At 39.6% G+C, this 18,403-nt stretch overlaps 1 protein-coding gene across 1 annotated transcript in view; it reads left to right on the top strand.

The window, feature by feature from the left end:
* The window catches only part of LOC117512412 (chemokine-like protein TAFA-2), a 340,328-nt gene that overhangs the window by 200,848 nt on the left and 121,077 nt on the right, over window positions 1-18,403 (top strand). Inside the window, exon 2 of the mRNA XM_034172464.1 lies at window positions 2,262-2,362. Coding sequence (XP_034028355.1) covers window positions 2,263-2,362 — 100 coding nt within the window. The 5' untranslated portion in view covers window position 2,262. The remainder of the gene's footprint in view (window positions 1-2,261; window positions 2,363-18,403) is intronic.

Below are 18,403 nucleotides of genomic sequence, written 5' to 3'. Positions count from 1 at the left end.
CAGATCCAGATTTTGGATAAGGATTTCAATTTGTACGCTTCACTTTGTCAGATTTTGAGGATTACTTCAAAACTACTTGGGTGCATTTTCACCACACATTGGCCTTGCAAAACTCCATTAAACTTTGCAAGTGCTCTGTATCTGGATCCAGATGTTATGTGTCGGACACAGCCCGGAGAACCGACCAGCGTTTGAAGGACCCAGTATGAAATAAGCAGAGCACGGTACAAAGGATAACAGAGTTTAATAAACATAACAGTGAAGTGATACGAAAACAACAAAAGAGTGCGCGGTCTGGCGTGGTGGATTGCGGTGCGCTCCCAGCAGCGCTAACGGTCCGGAGCCAGAAAACTGTTCGGACCCAAGGACCCCGCCGACACCCCCCAGGTGGCCGCGACAAACCGAGTCTGTGAAAGAAGAAATCATTATGTGAGTCCACACTCAACACACAGAGAGACCACTCAAAGGTGTACAAACAGCAAACACTTCCTGGCTTAATTGCAAATCAGCTTCCCACCCTGCAGGCATAGAACACCCTGTTCACAAAACTCCACTGCAGTGGAAGCTGATTTAAACGACTAACATACAGCTCAATATAATAAGGTGTGAGGGACACCACATTTACTGACTGTATAAATGTTAGTCACAAAACCAAACGTACCTCAGGAAGTGTGCTGACGAGCGTGAGACCTCACCCCCTCCTCTTTCACAGACCATGCATCAAACCTGGACGTTCTCTGCATCCACTGATGGGAGATGGCTCTAGAGACGACGATCTCACCCGTCTGGTCACAAGGTCGAGTCTCTGGCAAACACACACTGTGCACTCCAGACTTAAATGCCACCATGTTCCAATCCGTGTAGATGCACCACAGCTGTGAGTCCTGACGAGCTGCACGTGATCAGCCTCAGGTGATCAGGGTGAGGTCCTGATAAACTCAGCTACACAGCCACTCAGTCCCAAATGCGCACCACCTGGGAGGAAAACCAAAAGACAGAAACAGAAGACACACAAAAGCCAGCCAGGCACACCAGCCACAACACCAGATTCTGGATCAGGATTTCCCTTTGTAGACTTTTAAGGATTACCTAAACGCTACTTCATGGATTCTCACCTAATTTGCACCAAAAATAGATATTAGGCCATGGAAGACTCCACTGAATGATTGAGGTGATCCAGATCCAGATTTTGGATATGGATTTCAATTTGTACACTTCACTTTGTCAGATTTTGAGGATTATTTCAAAACTACTTAACACATTTTCACCACACATTGGTGTTAGGTCTTGCAAAACTCCATTAAACTTTGCAAGTGCTCTGGATCTGGATCCAGATTCTGGATCAGGATTTCCCTTTGTAGGCTTTTAAGGATTACATCAAGACTACTTCACGGATGCGACATCACAATGTAAAACCAAGATTAAAAAGACACTATGTGTATCAGCTTGTGAATTACATATCAGATTGCAACATCTTGATCAGTCGGACCATGCTGGATCTGTATGCAATTACTGCATTGTATTGTGGATCCAGGTAAAGTCCAGGTCACGATGTGAATCACATATCTTTTATTCTGAGTCCTCAGCAGCCCTTGGTGGACATCAGAAATCTCAGATTGCGCTTGCTTATTAATTATTTTTTTGTTAGGGTTTTTTTGTTTTGTTATTGCTTTGTTTTTCAGGGATGAGAACACGTGTTTGGTTTTTGGGGATCTGGATTTGTAACAAATGCAGTCTAATGAGTATCTTATTCCTTCAACATGTGTTGCCAGTCAAAGCTTGTGACTGCTTTTTGGATAATTATAATCCTCTTCAGTTCACAGATGCTGTCTTTTTTGGATGCTGACAGGTATTCTGTGCACAGCACTTATTCAATGATGATGTACAAACACAACTGAGCTCATTTCTGCTCCTGATGTATAAAATGAAACAGTGAATTTGGTAGCAGTGATAACCTCCTTCTGTCCTTCATCCTGTTTCTCTCACGTCTTCTCACTGTTGTCATCTCTCTTGGTGTTTGCAGTACATAATAATCTCGCCTGTGTAAATAACACTGCCTTTGGCACAGCGGAGAAGTGTTGTCTGTGTAATATCCTGAAAGTCGTAGGTGTCTAGATATTTTACAGTTATTTTGAAAAGCTGTTTAAAGCAGAGTGGCTGGCCACCTGTCACACAATACGCAGCTTATCCTAAACCTTGTGCTCATGTGTGCGCACACGTTGTGTTTTCTAATGCTGTGTCGTTCTGTTTTGATCTGGCAGAATGCGGGAACGAGGTCCTTGTATTTGTGGAGTAGGTGTGTGGAGTCTCCTGCTGTCCCTCTGTCTGGCCTCCCTCACCCACGCACACAGGAGCCACACAGGTACGTTTGTCCTCGACATGCCTGGTTCTCAAGACCAGGCACCTAAGTGGCTCTACTCTACTCTTTTCTACTCTTCTATTTTACTCGTCCTTTTTAGATATTTAAATATACCTTAGTATACTAGCATAGTTCCACCTTAGAATTGGAATATAATATATAGATATACCTTACTGAATTTTCATGCCTGTGGGACATCGCACAGACGGCGGTTTGCTCATGGGCTAAGTGTGAGCACTGTAAATGAGTCGTGTGCACTCTAGCAGTTCATTTCTAATGTGAAGGTTGAGCATGCTGCCTTTGTTTCACAATGCTCACTCATGTGCCACAGTGAAAATGACCTTGCTTTAGGTGACAGGGCAATAATAGTGAGAACCTTGTACCTGTAACCCATACACGTGAGGTTTTTCTTCTTGAGTTCACGGCATGGAATGTTAACGTTTCCAGGCTAAATGTCTTTTTGCGACTTTGACAGAGAATACCAAATTTCAAGTATTACTTACTTGTACAAAAATTACTATGGGAAGATTTTTCACACATTTTCAGGTTTGTTTTTTTATGTGGCCTTTTCAGTGGGTCAAAAGAACATCCATTTTGAAGTTTGGGAACATTTCTTTTTCACAAAGCAAACACAAAGTTTTTTTTGTTCCTAAATTTTATTCAAGAACATAATTAGAATGTTGAATGATGTTGAGAGAGTGAATCTGGATGTACAGTGGATGAAGAGGGTGAAGAGTGGAAAGACAGTTGTACAGATGACATACCAGTGGAAGCAGTGAGATTTCAGAGAAATGGCAGTGTAGTATTTAACCAGAATGTTTAATAAAATCTGGGAAGTGAGACGATGCCTGAGGAGTGGAGGAGAACTATATTGGTACTGATTTTTAATAATAAGGGTGACTAAGGGGCATAAAGTTGATCAGCTACAGTCTGATGTGAGAAAGAGCAATGGAAGTTGAGAAAACAGGTGAAGATCTGTGACTCACACTTTTCATGCTGAGCTATAGATGCAATGGTTGCTTTGAGGGTTGATGGATTGAGGAGACGAGAAGGAGTTTGTGTTGTGTATTTGTGGATTTAAAGAAACCTTATGACAGAGTGCCAAGAGGAAAGGTGTCATATTATATGAGGAAGTCTGGAGTGGCAGACAAGTATGTGAGGGTGATGCAGGATATGTACAAGGAAAGTGTGACAGTGGAGTGACGTACAGTACAAATGACAGATGAGTTCAAGGTGGAGGTGGGATTACATCAAGGATCAGCTCCGGACTCTTCTATGTTTGCAGTGGTAATGCACAGGTTGGAGGACAAGATTAGACAAGAGTCTCAGTGGAGTGTGATGTTTGCAGATGATATTGTAAACTGTAGTGAGAGTAGAGAGCTGGATGAGACGAGCATAGAGGGGTGAAAGTATGCTCTGGAGAGAAAGGGAATGAAAATGAGCAGATGCAAGACTAAATACATATAAATGATATCGAACATAGTAGAATACTGAGATTGCAAGGAGTAGAGGTGGTGAAGGTGGATGATTTTAAATATCTGGGGATGACTGTTTAAAGTAATGGAGAGTGTGGGAGGGAGGTGAAGAAGAATGTGTTGGCAGGATGGAGTGGGTGGAGAAAAGTGTGAGGGATAGTTTGTCAAAGATATCTTGCAAGAGTAAAAGGGAAAGCTTCATAAGGGCGATATGGACAGAAAATGGGAAAAGGAGGGATTTTTTTTCTCTATCTTAGCCTAACACTGTTCCAGTGCTTATGAGTGTTCCAGACCATTTGATCTGCCTCTAAATGTCATTGTCCAGTCAGGTCCTGCGCATTCTCATGCTATTTCAGTCAGGTTGAAAATTGAACCACCCATCTCTCTCAGCACTTTATGTGTTTACATCAATCACATCATTACATGTTGACAGGCATTAATGCTGTGGTCAAACCCTCAGACGCTTGGAAATTCTGTCCTCCAGCTCGGGGAATAATGCCTTATACACATCCTATGTTGAATTAGTTAAGTTAGCAGCTCCACACATCAACAGAAATGTCCGGTGATTTCAACCGAGTTCTGATAGAATCAATAGTTGATCCACATTTGTCTCCGGGATAATTTCATGGCCACACTTTTTTTCCGGAAGCAGGGACTTTAAAAAAAAAATGTCTGGTCTTTTCCAGCTTCCTGAACACAGCACGTTACTTTATGTCAAGTAGATAGCAGGACAGTGATGTCGGGGTTTTTTTTTTTGTTTTTTTTCACTCTACTGGGTATCTGCCATTGGTGAGTGTCCACCACGCAAACCACACAAAATGATTAAATATTGTATATTTAATAATTATCATATTGAAAAAAAAAGACACATTTACATGTCATCTCTGCAGTCCCACAATTCTATGAGTGTTTTCACAGATGTTCTCCTGATTTAAGATGAATTTATGTTACAGCTTGTTTAACACCTCTCAGACATACGTAACTAAAATAAACCAGATCCTGTAATTTTACCTCAGAATATTAAATACACACACACACACACACCACCTTAATTATGTGGGAAAAATGTTTTCAAAATACAGCATTAAATAATGCTCATTATGTTCATGATTCCACATTGGTGCAAAGATGATAAATTATTGAGAGGTGATGGTCCAGTGGATCAGCGGTGTGCTTGAGCTCATAGGATCTTTGGTTCAAACTCCCATCAGGCTGGAAAGTCACTAAGGACCATGCGTATGGTCCTTAATCCCCAGTTGCTCCCCTTATGAGCACCTTGCATATAGCACCCTGACAAGTGCGTGTGTGTGTACATGTGAGGCATCATTGTAAAGCCCTATGAGCTTCTGATTCACATAGAAAAGTGTAAAATAAATGCAGTCCATTTACTGCAGTTTATTTTTTTATGCAATATAATATTTCTGTAATTTTTTCTGAGATTTCTGGGGTTTTTTCATTGTTTTGTTGTTTGAGAGTCTCTGTATGTGTTTTGTGATTTGAGGGGTGATAGAATAATCATACATGCAATTAAATGTGATTAATTAAATTAATCAGACATTGTAATTAATTACATTATTTTTTTTAATCTCTTGACCACACTAGTTATTTAAAATGCTTTTTTTCTGTGCCTCAAGTCTAGCGTATTTAAGTCTAGCTTCCTTTCACATAATAATAGCATATTATTGCAGTATGTAATCTCTACATGTCACAGGTCAGTGAAATAGTACCCTAAGTACCCTAAAGATCTTTGGCGATTTCATTTTAGCTCTAATGATTAATGTGGCTAATGAATGGGTAAATTTATTGTAGGGTCACATCATCTTGATTATGATTTTGATTAATATTTTGCTCATGAAGGTTCCTGGATGCAGCTTTCTTCCGTAGCTTTCCAGATGTAAATTATGTAGCTAGAGAGGAAATCTAATCTTGTGTGCTGCTATCTAGTGGAAGTATTGCTGTATGACTTAATCAGCTAACAACAAATGGATATGATTGTCTTCCATAATGTACATATTGAATGGGTCACCTTGATCATTACACTGGTCAAAAAAAAAAGAAAAAAAAATCTTACATAGACTTTGAGAACTGATTTTGGGTCATCTGAGCTCAGATTTCCTCTATCACATCACATTTATTTTGCAATCTGCATGTTCCGTATTGATGGATTATGCAAAGGTTGCTTATTCACGCATGAGCTTGATGCCACTAATCATGCACCAAAGCAGCTTCAAAGGCATAGTTTTTAAACCAGGTTCACCACATGTGAACAAGAGCTACAGTATCGTTTATGGCGCAGAAGATGTGAGCGAGACTGCAGGTTTTGCTTCAGTGCTTGATACGAGAAATAATTTTTTTATATCTCAAAAACGTAATTCGGATTCAGTGCCCCCAAATTACCCAGAATCCATTGAAATCTCCATGAAAGAAAAAAGAATAATCGTGTTGACCGGTGTTATCAAAAAAATTCCCCCACCTTGAAATTTTTCAGGAGCTGCCACTTTGTACAACTTAGAGTGGTCAAGACAGGAGGCAGAGCTAAAAATGCTGTCATTTTCCTTGGAACCGATTAGGATGGACAGGATTAACAATGATCCTATCAGAAGGACAGTGCAGGTGGATCAGTTCATGTGTCACTTTGGCCCAGTGTGGCTTGATTCAAGCATTGTATGTACTGATTTTTATGAAGATTGAGCAAAAATTGTATGAGAAGTAAAAAAAAAAAAAACTTTTCAAATAATTCAAAATGGTGGAAAATTTCAGAAACAAAAATGGGTGATGATTTTGATTTTAACAGAGTGATTGATTTGTCAGCTACAGTAGATTCAGTGAAATAAGCCACACCCACTCAACCTTGGGTGACAGTTGTTGCAAAACAGAAAAAAAAAAAAATCCATTTGATTGCTTTTGTGTGGTTTGGTTCAAACATTTGTGTGGTTTGGCTCAAACATTTGTGTGGTTTGGCTCAAACATTTGTGTGTGAAACATTTTGCAAAGACTGAGCAAAAAAATAAAAATAAATAAATAATAATAATAATCTGAAGAATTATAGTAAGAGTCCTTCACATTAAGTAAAAGAGGCTGGTTGAGAATTATAGGGTTGATTTAAGGGAATATTTCGCGTGAGGTTGGTGGCTATATTTTGGTGTCTGTTGTGCAAAATAAAACTCCACAGAAAACATTGTTTAATATTTTATCCATCATTATGCTGTTTACTCAATGAAACAAACACAATACTAACTAGATATGCTTAACTGTAAATGGTAAATGGCATTTATTTATGTATTTCATTGAATGTGCCAACCAGTTCTTTAGTCACTGAAAAAAAAGTGATAACGATGTTATAATAAATGCAAAGTTCTGAAGTGTGTCCTTTATTGCGTCTGATTCTGGATGACTGCCGATATGTGTGTTTGTCAGTTTGCCATTGAGACTCTCTCTGGCTGCCAGGCATGATCTCTTCCTGTCAGAAAGAGAGTTTTTACAAGCCAAGGGCAAACATTTTCATAAATGGAAGGACAGGGTAGACACATGAAGAGAGAACGGAGATGTTCTGTTATTGTGGTAAATCACGACACATTCAGTGAAGTGCTGAAGTCTGCTCAAAGCTGTGGAAACACACAAGAACACACAGACTGAGCTATGAATACTCATGTCAGAAAGCACAAACGTGTAACAGCAGACACTTTGCTGTGCTTAAGATTAATTTACAATACGATCCGTTGAAGGCAACAGTGGTCGTGTTAGTGTATCAGCAATGCAGAAGTGTGTGTGTGTGTGTGTGTGTGTGTGTGCTCTTGTTATAGGGTGATTGATTGCTGGGTAAGATGTAATGAGGGAGTTGCATTGTTATCCAGTTGCAGGTTGTCCAAGCTGGAAAACAATTACTAACTATAATCCTTGAGGTCACCCCAAGGCTGCAGCAAACACCCTCATGCATGCACGTGAAGAAAGGTGTGACGATACCATTGCCCTTGCATCCTCTCCTCTTTCATATACAATTTGTAGTGTGTGATTCACCCCAGATGCTGGTTTTGTGTGTTTATTGAGACCAGCTCAGGAGGCAAACATTCAGCCGTCACAACTGCTGGTCAAGGCAGCTGAGAAATATTTAAACCACCTGAATGGCATTATTTTTTATGATTTCATTTGAGCAAACACATTTGTACTTTAATTACTATGCTTGTGCTGTTTTTCTGCACTCTGTGAACTCAGGCTTTTCTACACTTTCAGTTTTTAACTAATCAGATAAATGAAGTAGGTAATTTTTCTTTTCTTGTCTTCAGTCCAGTTGCTCGTAATCAGTCACTTTCCCAGAAATGGTGCATCACTGAGAAAACGTTCACTGAATAGAGAACTCTAAACCCTGGAAAAGTATGTCTGCATGGTTTGCTTTGTAAAAGCACAAATCTTTGTCAAACAGATAGTGCTAAATTAACTGTTATGTGAGCCTGGTTGCCACTGTGACTTTTTTCTTTTTGAATAGAGCAACCAGATGATCATGCTATAGCCTTGGGAATTGGGGAACTTCCCACTAGTCCTAGGGTCTACTAGTCCTAGTCCTACGGTCCACTAGTCCTAGGGTACAGTAGTCCTGATTAGGGATAGGAGCTAGGGTTAGGGTGAACTTCAAAATTAGTTTGGGGTTGTAATATACACTATCAAATAATATAAAGACCAATGTACCCTAGGAGTAGTGGACCCTCCCTGGGAATTGTTACCTTATCCATCCTTGTGAAAACAAGGAAATAATTCAGTTCAGTTCACTTTATGTACACAGCATCAGTTCACAACATGCATCCCAGCACTGTACACAAGCAAGGTTTAAACCTTACCCACCCCGTGAGCAAGCAGATTGAGACATTGGGTGGGTTTCCAACACCCTCCAAAATACACAAACTGAAGTAGCAAACTGAAAATACGGTTAATGGAAACACATGTATTTCCAAAAAAAAAAACAAAAACCTTTTTATTACTAAAAAACATTTTTTACTGTCACATGAGGTGGTTTTTCAGGCAATTTGAAAAAGCCTTATTTTGAAAAAGCTGAATGGAAAGCATGACATAACATTCTAAAATACACAAAACATTATGTATAAACAGAGAGCTTGTTAAATGTTACAAGAGATGCCACTACAGCATCATTGGATTAAAAACAACAAAATGGCAATGTTCAACAGGACTAACCATTCTGTGGCCATTACTGATGGAGTTACAGTTCTCACAAGAGCCTCTCTGGAATGACAGTTATCATGAGAACACAGAGTCCAGTCATCACATTCCATTAGTTCTTTGTCATTTTGTTGACATTCTGAAAATGTCACTAAACTTTTGCACAAATCTGCTATGGAAACCAAGTTACTGTAAAGGAAAAAAAAAAAAAGTTACTGTAAAAGAAAAACTCCTTTAATGAAACTCCTTAAATTTTTAATTGTGTGAAGAAGCTTCAAGCAGACCAGACTCATTGAGGTAGCCATCTGCTTTGTCCATACTAACAAATAAAACAAAGGCTCAAGACATTTGTTAGAACATACATTGAGAGGAATCTTCTTCTCTGGACACTACACTACACCAGTCCAGTGCAGGATGCAAGGTTTCAATTGAGGGTTGAACATTTCCAGGTCTTCATGTCATGCGATTCTGGCAGATGGTGGCAGATTAGCAGGTGTTCTTCTCCATAATCACACAGTTTGTCCATCCCATTTCTGCACCATCCAGTCTCTGTCCTCAGGTGAATTAAACATGTCTACATAAGCCATACCTCATTTGAACCTGGTGGAAGAAATTTCTTGAGTCTGATGTTGTAGCTAATCAACCATATGCAGTCTAATGTTCACTATACAAATGGATATTCAGGCCAGAATCCCAGACAAACTGACCACACTAGTAAAAAGTAAGTCCTTTCAGCTGCTTCCTTGTTTGCACTCAGGGTCGTCACAGCAAATCCAAGATGGATCTGCATGTTGAATTGTCACAGGATTTATACTGAATGACCTTCCTGACACAACTCCACATTACATGGAGAAATGTGGCCTTCTGCACTTAAACCAGCTGCATTACTTGCACTTGGCCACCACCCCTGCAAACAGACCCCACTACTGAATTAGTGATTTCATCAATGCCAAATCAGTTATCGGTCATGCGAGTTCTCACCCCAAATCCATATGTTCTGGGATTTGTAAATTCTGATGTAGACCGCCACCAAGCCAAAATGATGTGTATAGGAAATAATGGTCTAAAAATGTTGCAATCCATTCACTGAATGTGCTAACAGACACTTTAATGTTTTTTTTTTTTTTTTTTTTTGCCTGTATTACAAAGTGATGGAACAGTGAGAAGGTTCCAGGTGTAGTTCTCACCTGGTTATTTCTCTGTGGAGTTCTGCCTGTGTTTGAATTCCATCTTGGTGTTCTGACTTCCACTTCAAACGATATGCAGGTTAGGTGAACTGGTGACTCTAAATTGACTGTAGATGTGAATGAGAGTGTGAATGTGTTTGTCTGTCCAAGTTGTACCTCACCTCTTGCCAAATAATTGCATGGACAGGATCCAGCCCCCTGTAATTCTTGATTGGAATACATAATGAATGTTTATGAGTTCAATGGTATGAATATTTCATGAGGTGAAATATTTTGCCTCGTTGAATGGTATGTTCCAGCTTTCACTGAATTAAATATTTGTTCCACTGAAACAATGTAAAAACATTCATTGCTTGTTTTATATAACGGCTAAAATAGATCCTTGTCATTTGATATTTTATTAATTTATAAACAACCTGAAAAGGGACTTAAATTTTGGTGTGCATCACTGGTACGTTGACATCAACAGTCTAGGACAAACTTTAAATTGAAGTCCAAAATTGTTCTCAGTCAACTTGGAAAAAACAGATGTAGTCCATGATACTTCCAAAAAAAACAAACAAATAAAAAACACTTTGTGTGCTTCCTCATTCCAGTGAAAAATCGAGTCAGAAATGTGTCCAGGTTTTCATCCTAACAGCTCTTCATGCGTCCAGAAACACGTGTGTTTCGCATTATGGCGTAGTGGATTTTTGTGTTAGTGTGCACGAGGGCTGTCCGTAAAGTATAGGTCCTTTTTATTTTTTTCAAAAACTATATGGATTTCATTCATATGTTTTTACGTCAGACATGCTTGAACCCTCGTGCGCATGCATGAGTTTTTCCACGCCTGTCGGTGACGTCATTCACCTGTGAGCACTCCTTGTGGGAGGAGTCGTCCAGCCCCTCGTCGGAATTCCTTTGTCTGAGAAGTTGCTGAGAGACTGGCGCTTTGTTTGATCAAAATTTTTTCTAAACCTGTGAGACACATCGAAGTGGACATGGTTCGAAAAATTAAGCTGGTTTTCAGTGAAAAGTTTAACAGCTGATGAGAGATTTTGAGGTGATTCTGTCGCTTTAAGGACTTTTCACGGTGCGAGACGTCGCGCAGCGCTCTCAGGCAGCGTCATCAGCCTGTTTCAAGCTGAAAACCTCCACATTTCAGGCTCTGTTGATCCAGGACGTCGTGAGAGAACAGAGAAGTTTCAGAAGAAGTCGGTTTCAGCATTTTATCCGGATATTCCACTGTTAAAGGAGATTTTTTTAATGAAAGATGTGTGGGCGGATTGCAGCGTCGGCTCGCAGCCGCCGCGACGCTCCGTCACAGGAAAAACACCTCTGCTGGAAGCCTTAAGGACAAGTTGGAACATCTCCAGCTGATAAACAATTTCTCATATACTCACTCCACTGAAAGCCATCAAAAGCCAACTGGATTTTAACAAATGGTTATCAACACGGAGGTGTTTTTCCTGTGCCGCCGCGCCGCGTCGGCTGCGTCCCGACGTGCGGACCCGTCAAACTCCACATAATAATGTTTCTGCCATAAAATCTGAGTGCAAAGTCGGGCACAGGGCACAAAGGGTACTTATTCCCCTAGTTAGCTATAGGTCTATTTTGGGTATAACATGAAATTTTTCCAATCGTAGTGTCACCTGTCATGGCCTTTAAGACATAAATGCACCAGCATCAGCAGCACTGATATTCAGAGAGCAAACTCATAATCGTTACACTGAAAAAAATGGAAAGTTTTTTTCACTCAGAAATTACAATTAAATTTTACAAGGAGAATTCTTAAGTAAATTTTACTTGCATATCTTAGTTTTTCTAAAAGAATAACACAACATGTAATAGCAATCATCAACTGAATATTTTCATTGAATTTTACTCTGTCTTCCTGATGTAGCTCCACATTACATGGAGAAATGCAGCAGGGGTGGGGTTTGAACCAGGAACCTTTTGCACTGAAACCAAGTGCACTAACCACTTGGCCAAACCTCAGCCAACTACGGATTATTAAAAATACTTAAATTTGTCAGACAGAGAGACAAAAGAAATTCTGTTCAGAAAAAGCTGCATCAATGGTTGTTTTATAATGAACGCATTCATGAACTAATGATCCAAGATCTGCTGTGGCAACTCCAAGTGAAAACTAGGGCAGCCAAAGGGACTTAAAACTCAGTGCAGGGGTGGTGTCCAAGCGGTTAGTGCACTTGGTTTCAGTGCAAAAATTCCCGGTTCAAACCCCACTTCTGCACCACATTTCTCCATGTAATGTGGAGGTCCATCAGGAAGGACATCCAGTGTAGAATTTGTGCCAAATCAACATGCAGATCCAAACTGGATCTGCTGTGGCAACCGTGAGTGAAAACAAGGGGAACAGCTGAAACATTTTACTTTTTATGAATAAAGACAGAGTAAAATACAATGAAAATATTCAATTGATAATTGCTAGTAAATGTTACTTGAGTTACTCTTTTCGAAAAACTAATATATGCAAGTAAAATTTACTTAAGAATTCCCCTTGTAAAATTTACTTGGAATTTCTAAAATTGACTTGGAATTTCTAAGTGAAAAAAAAAATTTCCTAGTTTTTTTTCAAGTAAATATTACTCCAAATTTTTTTCAGTGTAGATTTTCAGTCTCATAGTGCACAACCAGAATCTGCAGGGATACAAGCAAACGCAAAAAATCCTGTCACATTCTACAAACTGCTGGAAGTCATGCCAAGTGTAACCCTAACCCTAACCCTTGCTGCATCAACTGCAATGTGTGAAAGTTCATTCTCAGCATTGCTGAATGTCTTCAAAGACCACCAGCGGTCCATGCTCCATGCACTTAAGGTACAGCTGGCCTTTGAGAGAACATTCAAATTTCTGAATGATTGGAAGGATTATGTCCTCAAGAGTGTCCATATCAAGACGCCTGTAGTCCTGCAGCAGGAAGAGTCAAACTATTACCTCTGATTCAAATTAAAAATCCTTGTGCGTTCTGTGTGCTGGTGCAAAAATGGAGTGAGTGAGGATGAAGTGTGTGATTACCATGTAATGTGTTTTTGTATCAAAACTCTGGCTATCACATGTCTTTATATTTTTCAGCAGTTTACATTTTTATGTCAAACCATTTAAATTCTGGACCCCTTGTGAAAACTCAATTTCTACCTTTTGGTTGGGGTTGATGGTGCACAGAAAAGCACAGTAAAGCATTGTGCAAAGAAGAGTTATTAAACCTTTTGGTGTTTTTTTTTTTTGGTTTTTAACTTGGTTTTGTGATGGTATAACATTCTAATGCACATCCCTGTGTGCACAGGTAGGTCATCATGAACCTGCCTGTGTGAGGCTATCTGAATATTAAAAGTTGTATTGGATATGCACCATTTTCTGTTAGTGGATTAAAAAAAAAACAACTTTATTGTGTGTCTGTACTGCTTTTCTATCTTAATGCAAATCATCAAAGTGCTTTACAGTCATGCAGGGTTGGACTGGGAACAAATTTCGGCCCTGGCATTTTTCCTCTGGACCAGCCCACTATTGCCCCGACAAATCCACCCCCAAACACGCACACCCACCTGTCCATACCGAACCCCCAATGAACAAATACTATACACCTAAACACCATGAACACACACCTAAACACACACTTTCACTGTCATTTCACCTTGATCATAGTACAAAACGCATTCCCGGCGCCACGAGGGGGCGTCCTGATAACATTAAAGGCAATTACATATTTTGACGAAATTACAAGTTTAAATTACTATATATACACACATATATATATATATATATATATATATATATATATATATATATATATATATATATATATATATATATATATATATATATATATAAAACATCATGAGGTTTATGTCACAGAAATCCTACTTTACAATCACACTGCAGTCATTGTTAAATTATTTCCTTTTACATTTATAATAAACATTTGTATTTATTTAGTGTTTATTTTTCTGGTTGAAATAAGATATAAATAATCTACCAGACTTCAAAAAATATACAAGTTTCCATGTTATTTTATTTGTCTAAAAATAAATGTCTGAGGTTCCTTATGTTAAACAAGAAATTATCTAATCTGAAGTAACAGGTGGTTTTAATACAGATGAAAGCTTTCTAAAGAACCATTTATTGATTTATTTACCTATTTTAATTACAAGTGTTCTAAACTTTTTTTTAACAGTAATCAGAAATTTTGAGTTAACAACAAAAAAACATTTCCAATGATTTTTCTTCAGAAAACTGCTCTATAAATGAGCAGTCCTGTCACACGTTAATGTTTTGTACAAATCAGTGGTTTCTGCCACGAGTCTTCCGTGTTTTGGCCCGACGCGTCGTTCCTATTGGACAATGCGAAGGTACGTCACAGCTCAGAGTGTCGAAAGTTGGCGCACCTCATCTCGACAGAACACCGCCTCTGTGTGGAATGCAGGAGATCACTTGATCGAGCGTCTATACATTCAAATAATAATAAAAAAAAAATACTGTCATCACTCTTCACTCTTAGTCTCTTACAACGGTGCAGCGTAAATACACGAGCTTTACAGGAGCGCACGTCTCCGCCGGTGCGCACTTTTTTTTTGGGGGGGGGGGGGGTGATGATAAACTCATCTCCCCCTTAATATTTTTTTTTTTTCTGGCACCGGGTCTGACAAAACGGAAGCAAAAGCAGCACACAAGCGGAAAAAAAGTTTTTGTGTCTCCAAAGTGTGTGTGTGAGAGAGAGAAAGAGGTAATGTGTAACCACTGCTAGGATTCACACAGCAGCAAAAGGAGCTGAAGTCCATAGCTGTTGCATTTAAAGATTAACAAAAGTAAAGCACAGTTAATTAGGATAAAAGAAACGATTCCAACCTTGTATCAGTAGAAGAGCGGAGAGAAGCCCAGTCCATTCACAGTGGCGGGAGCGGCAATGCAATCTGATTGGCCACCCGGTATGCTTCTCCAATTGTCATTGGCTGTTGGTCATGTCAATCATGTAAGTCTCCGTTGTGTGATCAAACGGAAACAAAACTGAAACCTAGAATAAGACTGCGCCGTGTATGAAACACTACAGAACTTTTATTTTGACACAAATTCAGGAAGTGGTTCTGCAGCTGCGCCGATTAAATGCTGTAGCTTCACCGATCACGGACTTTCCTCGTGTTGACAGCAGCACGCGGTTCGAGAACACTGTATATTTCCATAATCTCTATAAATATGGGACGGCCGGCCCACGCACGTCTAAACGTCCAGCGGCCCACCGGGCAAATGTCCAAAATCACAGATTATCAGTCCGAGCCTGCAGTCATGTCACACATTTACTCACTGACGTGAAGAGCTGCCAAGCAAGGTGACAGCTGCTCACTGGAAGCAAATTAAGGGGTGAAGGCTTTTGCTTTTTTTTTTTTTTTTTTTTGAATGACATTATTTTGCACTAGTGTGTGGTTTGGTCTCTTGAACAAAAATCTGATTGATTGACTTGTGATCCTAACACACATTATTTTGACAAAATAGTACCCCTACAACAGCACTGTTTGGTCTCATGAGGCCAAAGGCAGCTATAATCCTGCAGTCTTAGTGTGACGTCAAAGAGGTACATCAGCAGCCTCACTGTATATGTATAATTTTGACCCCGTCTAGATTAGGGCCCCTTCACACATAATACGAATGTGGTCAAATTGCGCATGAAGCAGGAATCGTATGCAGTATGTGTAAAATCGTAGCTGCTTCCAACGCCTGTTGTTACAAATATTTGCACACACCAGCAGCTGAAAGACAGAGTGTGCCCTGTGAGCACCCATTCAATCTCTCTCGTGGCAAGTGTTGGCCAAATTCCAAGTGACACACACAAACATCTATCATCACTGGCTTGGCACTTAGAAAATGTGTGGCTAGTCACACTATTAGCACAAAAACAGCCAGCAGACAATCACTTTTGAGCTGGATGTGAAATTTGTCTAACTGCCTCCACAAGTGTGGAGTTGCAAAAAGCAACACATGTGATGCATGTGTCTCGCACGTGTGCGAGTGTGTCATGCACTCCCCCGCTCCCTCCAACACATGTGGTGTGGCGGGGGGAGGGGGGCACACTTGCATAAAATGCTTATATGTATGTACAGATCTGATCACAGGGGGCTGGATAGCGAGGTCTGAGCGCACGCAACACAGGGAGGGGCCTGTCAGCTGATCGCAGCACACTAACAGCTGGATGACAGCTCAGTGCACACGTTAAAAACACAGAAATAGTTATATAAATAATTATAACAATACCTACATACGCAATTACATAACAAATAACGTAAATGAATGAACACATAACATCTGGGTGCTGAATAGACAGGGGGCTGTGTCCGCCCACAGCCGCTCCTGTTGTGATCTGTGCTCCTGGACGTCCCAGCTGGAGAACACGTACCATGTTAAAAGGGCATGAATTTACATTTGTCCGTGAGGCACGTGTCTCTGTCTGCTGTCCTCACGTGGAAATATATGAAACATCTTTCACCTTTGCACTGCAGCGACTGCACACAGCGCACCTCGTCCATGTCCTTGCTGATTTCAGGTAGCATTCCGCACCATTTACAGGCCAGCGATGGTAGCGCAGTGGTAAAGTTTCTGGCTAGCAATCAGAGCTTTTGTAAATTGCAAGTTCGAATCCCGTGGGTGGCATGTATTTTCTTTTCTTTTTTTTTCACACCAGCTGTGGAATGTGGTTACACATGCTCCAGCTGCTCACACTGTGCTCCTGCTGCAACGGTTTTGTGCATGCTCAGGCACAACACTGTCGCATGCACAAAACCATCACAGTGGATTCGTTTATGCCTGCCCGTCGGCTCAATGCTTTTGTGGTTCGCTCATATGAGCTGTTCCGCCGTGATTTGCCATGATTTGCACTTATTTGTATTTTGTGTGAAGGGGCCCTTAGAGAAGATGCAAAAGTCATTCAAATTTGTGCACCATTTTTTTTTAAAGTTATTAATAATGCATGTTGGACAATCATTCCACCCTAGTAAACGAATAGTTCAAAGACACCATTAAAAAGCCAAAATTAAATTCCATTAAATTTATGCTCACGATGAGTGTATTAAACATCCGACCACAAGTGTACCAGTGACGTTTCACCTCTGAGGTGTTATTTTGGGAAAAATAGCAGACAGTGCTTTTGGCTTTAAAATTGGTTTTTGTGTCATGTTTTTCCCATTTCAAATGATTGCATGGGTCCTGAAGCAATAGTCAGAAACATGCACTCTCCATAAATATATTTCCATGTTCGGTGTAATGCTCACATTTTGCCTGTCGTCTCTGTCATTTGAGCACTCACTGCAATGAACCTACAAGATATATTTCCATGCTCAACAATGCCTTTCTTTATCAATATCAGAGGTGACATGCCCATGCTTTCAAGCTGGAGTGAAGCAAAGACTTCTTGGAGTGACATCACATGCACCTCACTGCTTCAACTTGGAAGTCGAAACTTGCGTGTGACATTTTAAATTATATAAAATCATCAAATTGTCCATTTATAGCATTTTAGTGTATTATTTGGGACTTAGTACATTATGTCCAGTCTTGTTATCTAAAGCATAACAAACCATGTCAGTTGCACTTCAACCATTTCCACAACTGATAAGTTATTGTTTTCATAAGAAAATGACCTATGTCAGTTATATCCATCAGAAAAGTACTCTATTTAACATTCATTTTGACACGTATTTTTCCAGCAGAACAGGAAACGAATGGACGTGTGATGATCAAAGTCTCAGTGTTGCAATCATGATTAGAGCTGTGGATGCTCCAAAATGATTTTTAATTCCCATGTTAATGGGCATTTGGAGTTATTTTTCATTATTTCCTCCACATTATTATTTGTTAGTGTCATATCATATATATATATATATATATATATATATATATATATATATATATATATATATATATATATATATATATATATATATATATATATATATACAGACATTATTGTGTGAATAAACTGCACTTGAATTACAGATGAAACCATCCAATCAGAAATGGCCTTCTTCAGTCCTGTGACTGCCCGAACGTATGTTAAAGCACAACAATCACACATATACCTCAGCATGCACAGAGCGGAACAGAACCAGGAAAACCCCATAAAGCAAGCAACTCTCTACAAAATGGAACAAATGGCCTGATAGAAACTGTTTTTATTCTTGATATGCCCAGATGGATGTTGGAAAAGAATATTATTAAAGTGTGTTATTT

The sequence above is a fragment of the Thalassophryne amazonica genome, chromosome 6 (assembly GCF_902500255.1).
Source record: "Thalassophryne amazonica chromosome 6, fThaAma1.1, whole genome shotgun sequence".
In the NCBI taxonomy this organism is placed as follows: Eukaryota; Metazoa; Chordata; class Actinopteri; order Batrachoidiformes; family Batrachoididae; genus Thalassophryne; species Thalassophryne amazonica.
The sequence above is the reverse complement of the archived record's forward strand: the minus strand, read 5'-3'. Positions and strand labels throughout refer to the sequence as shown.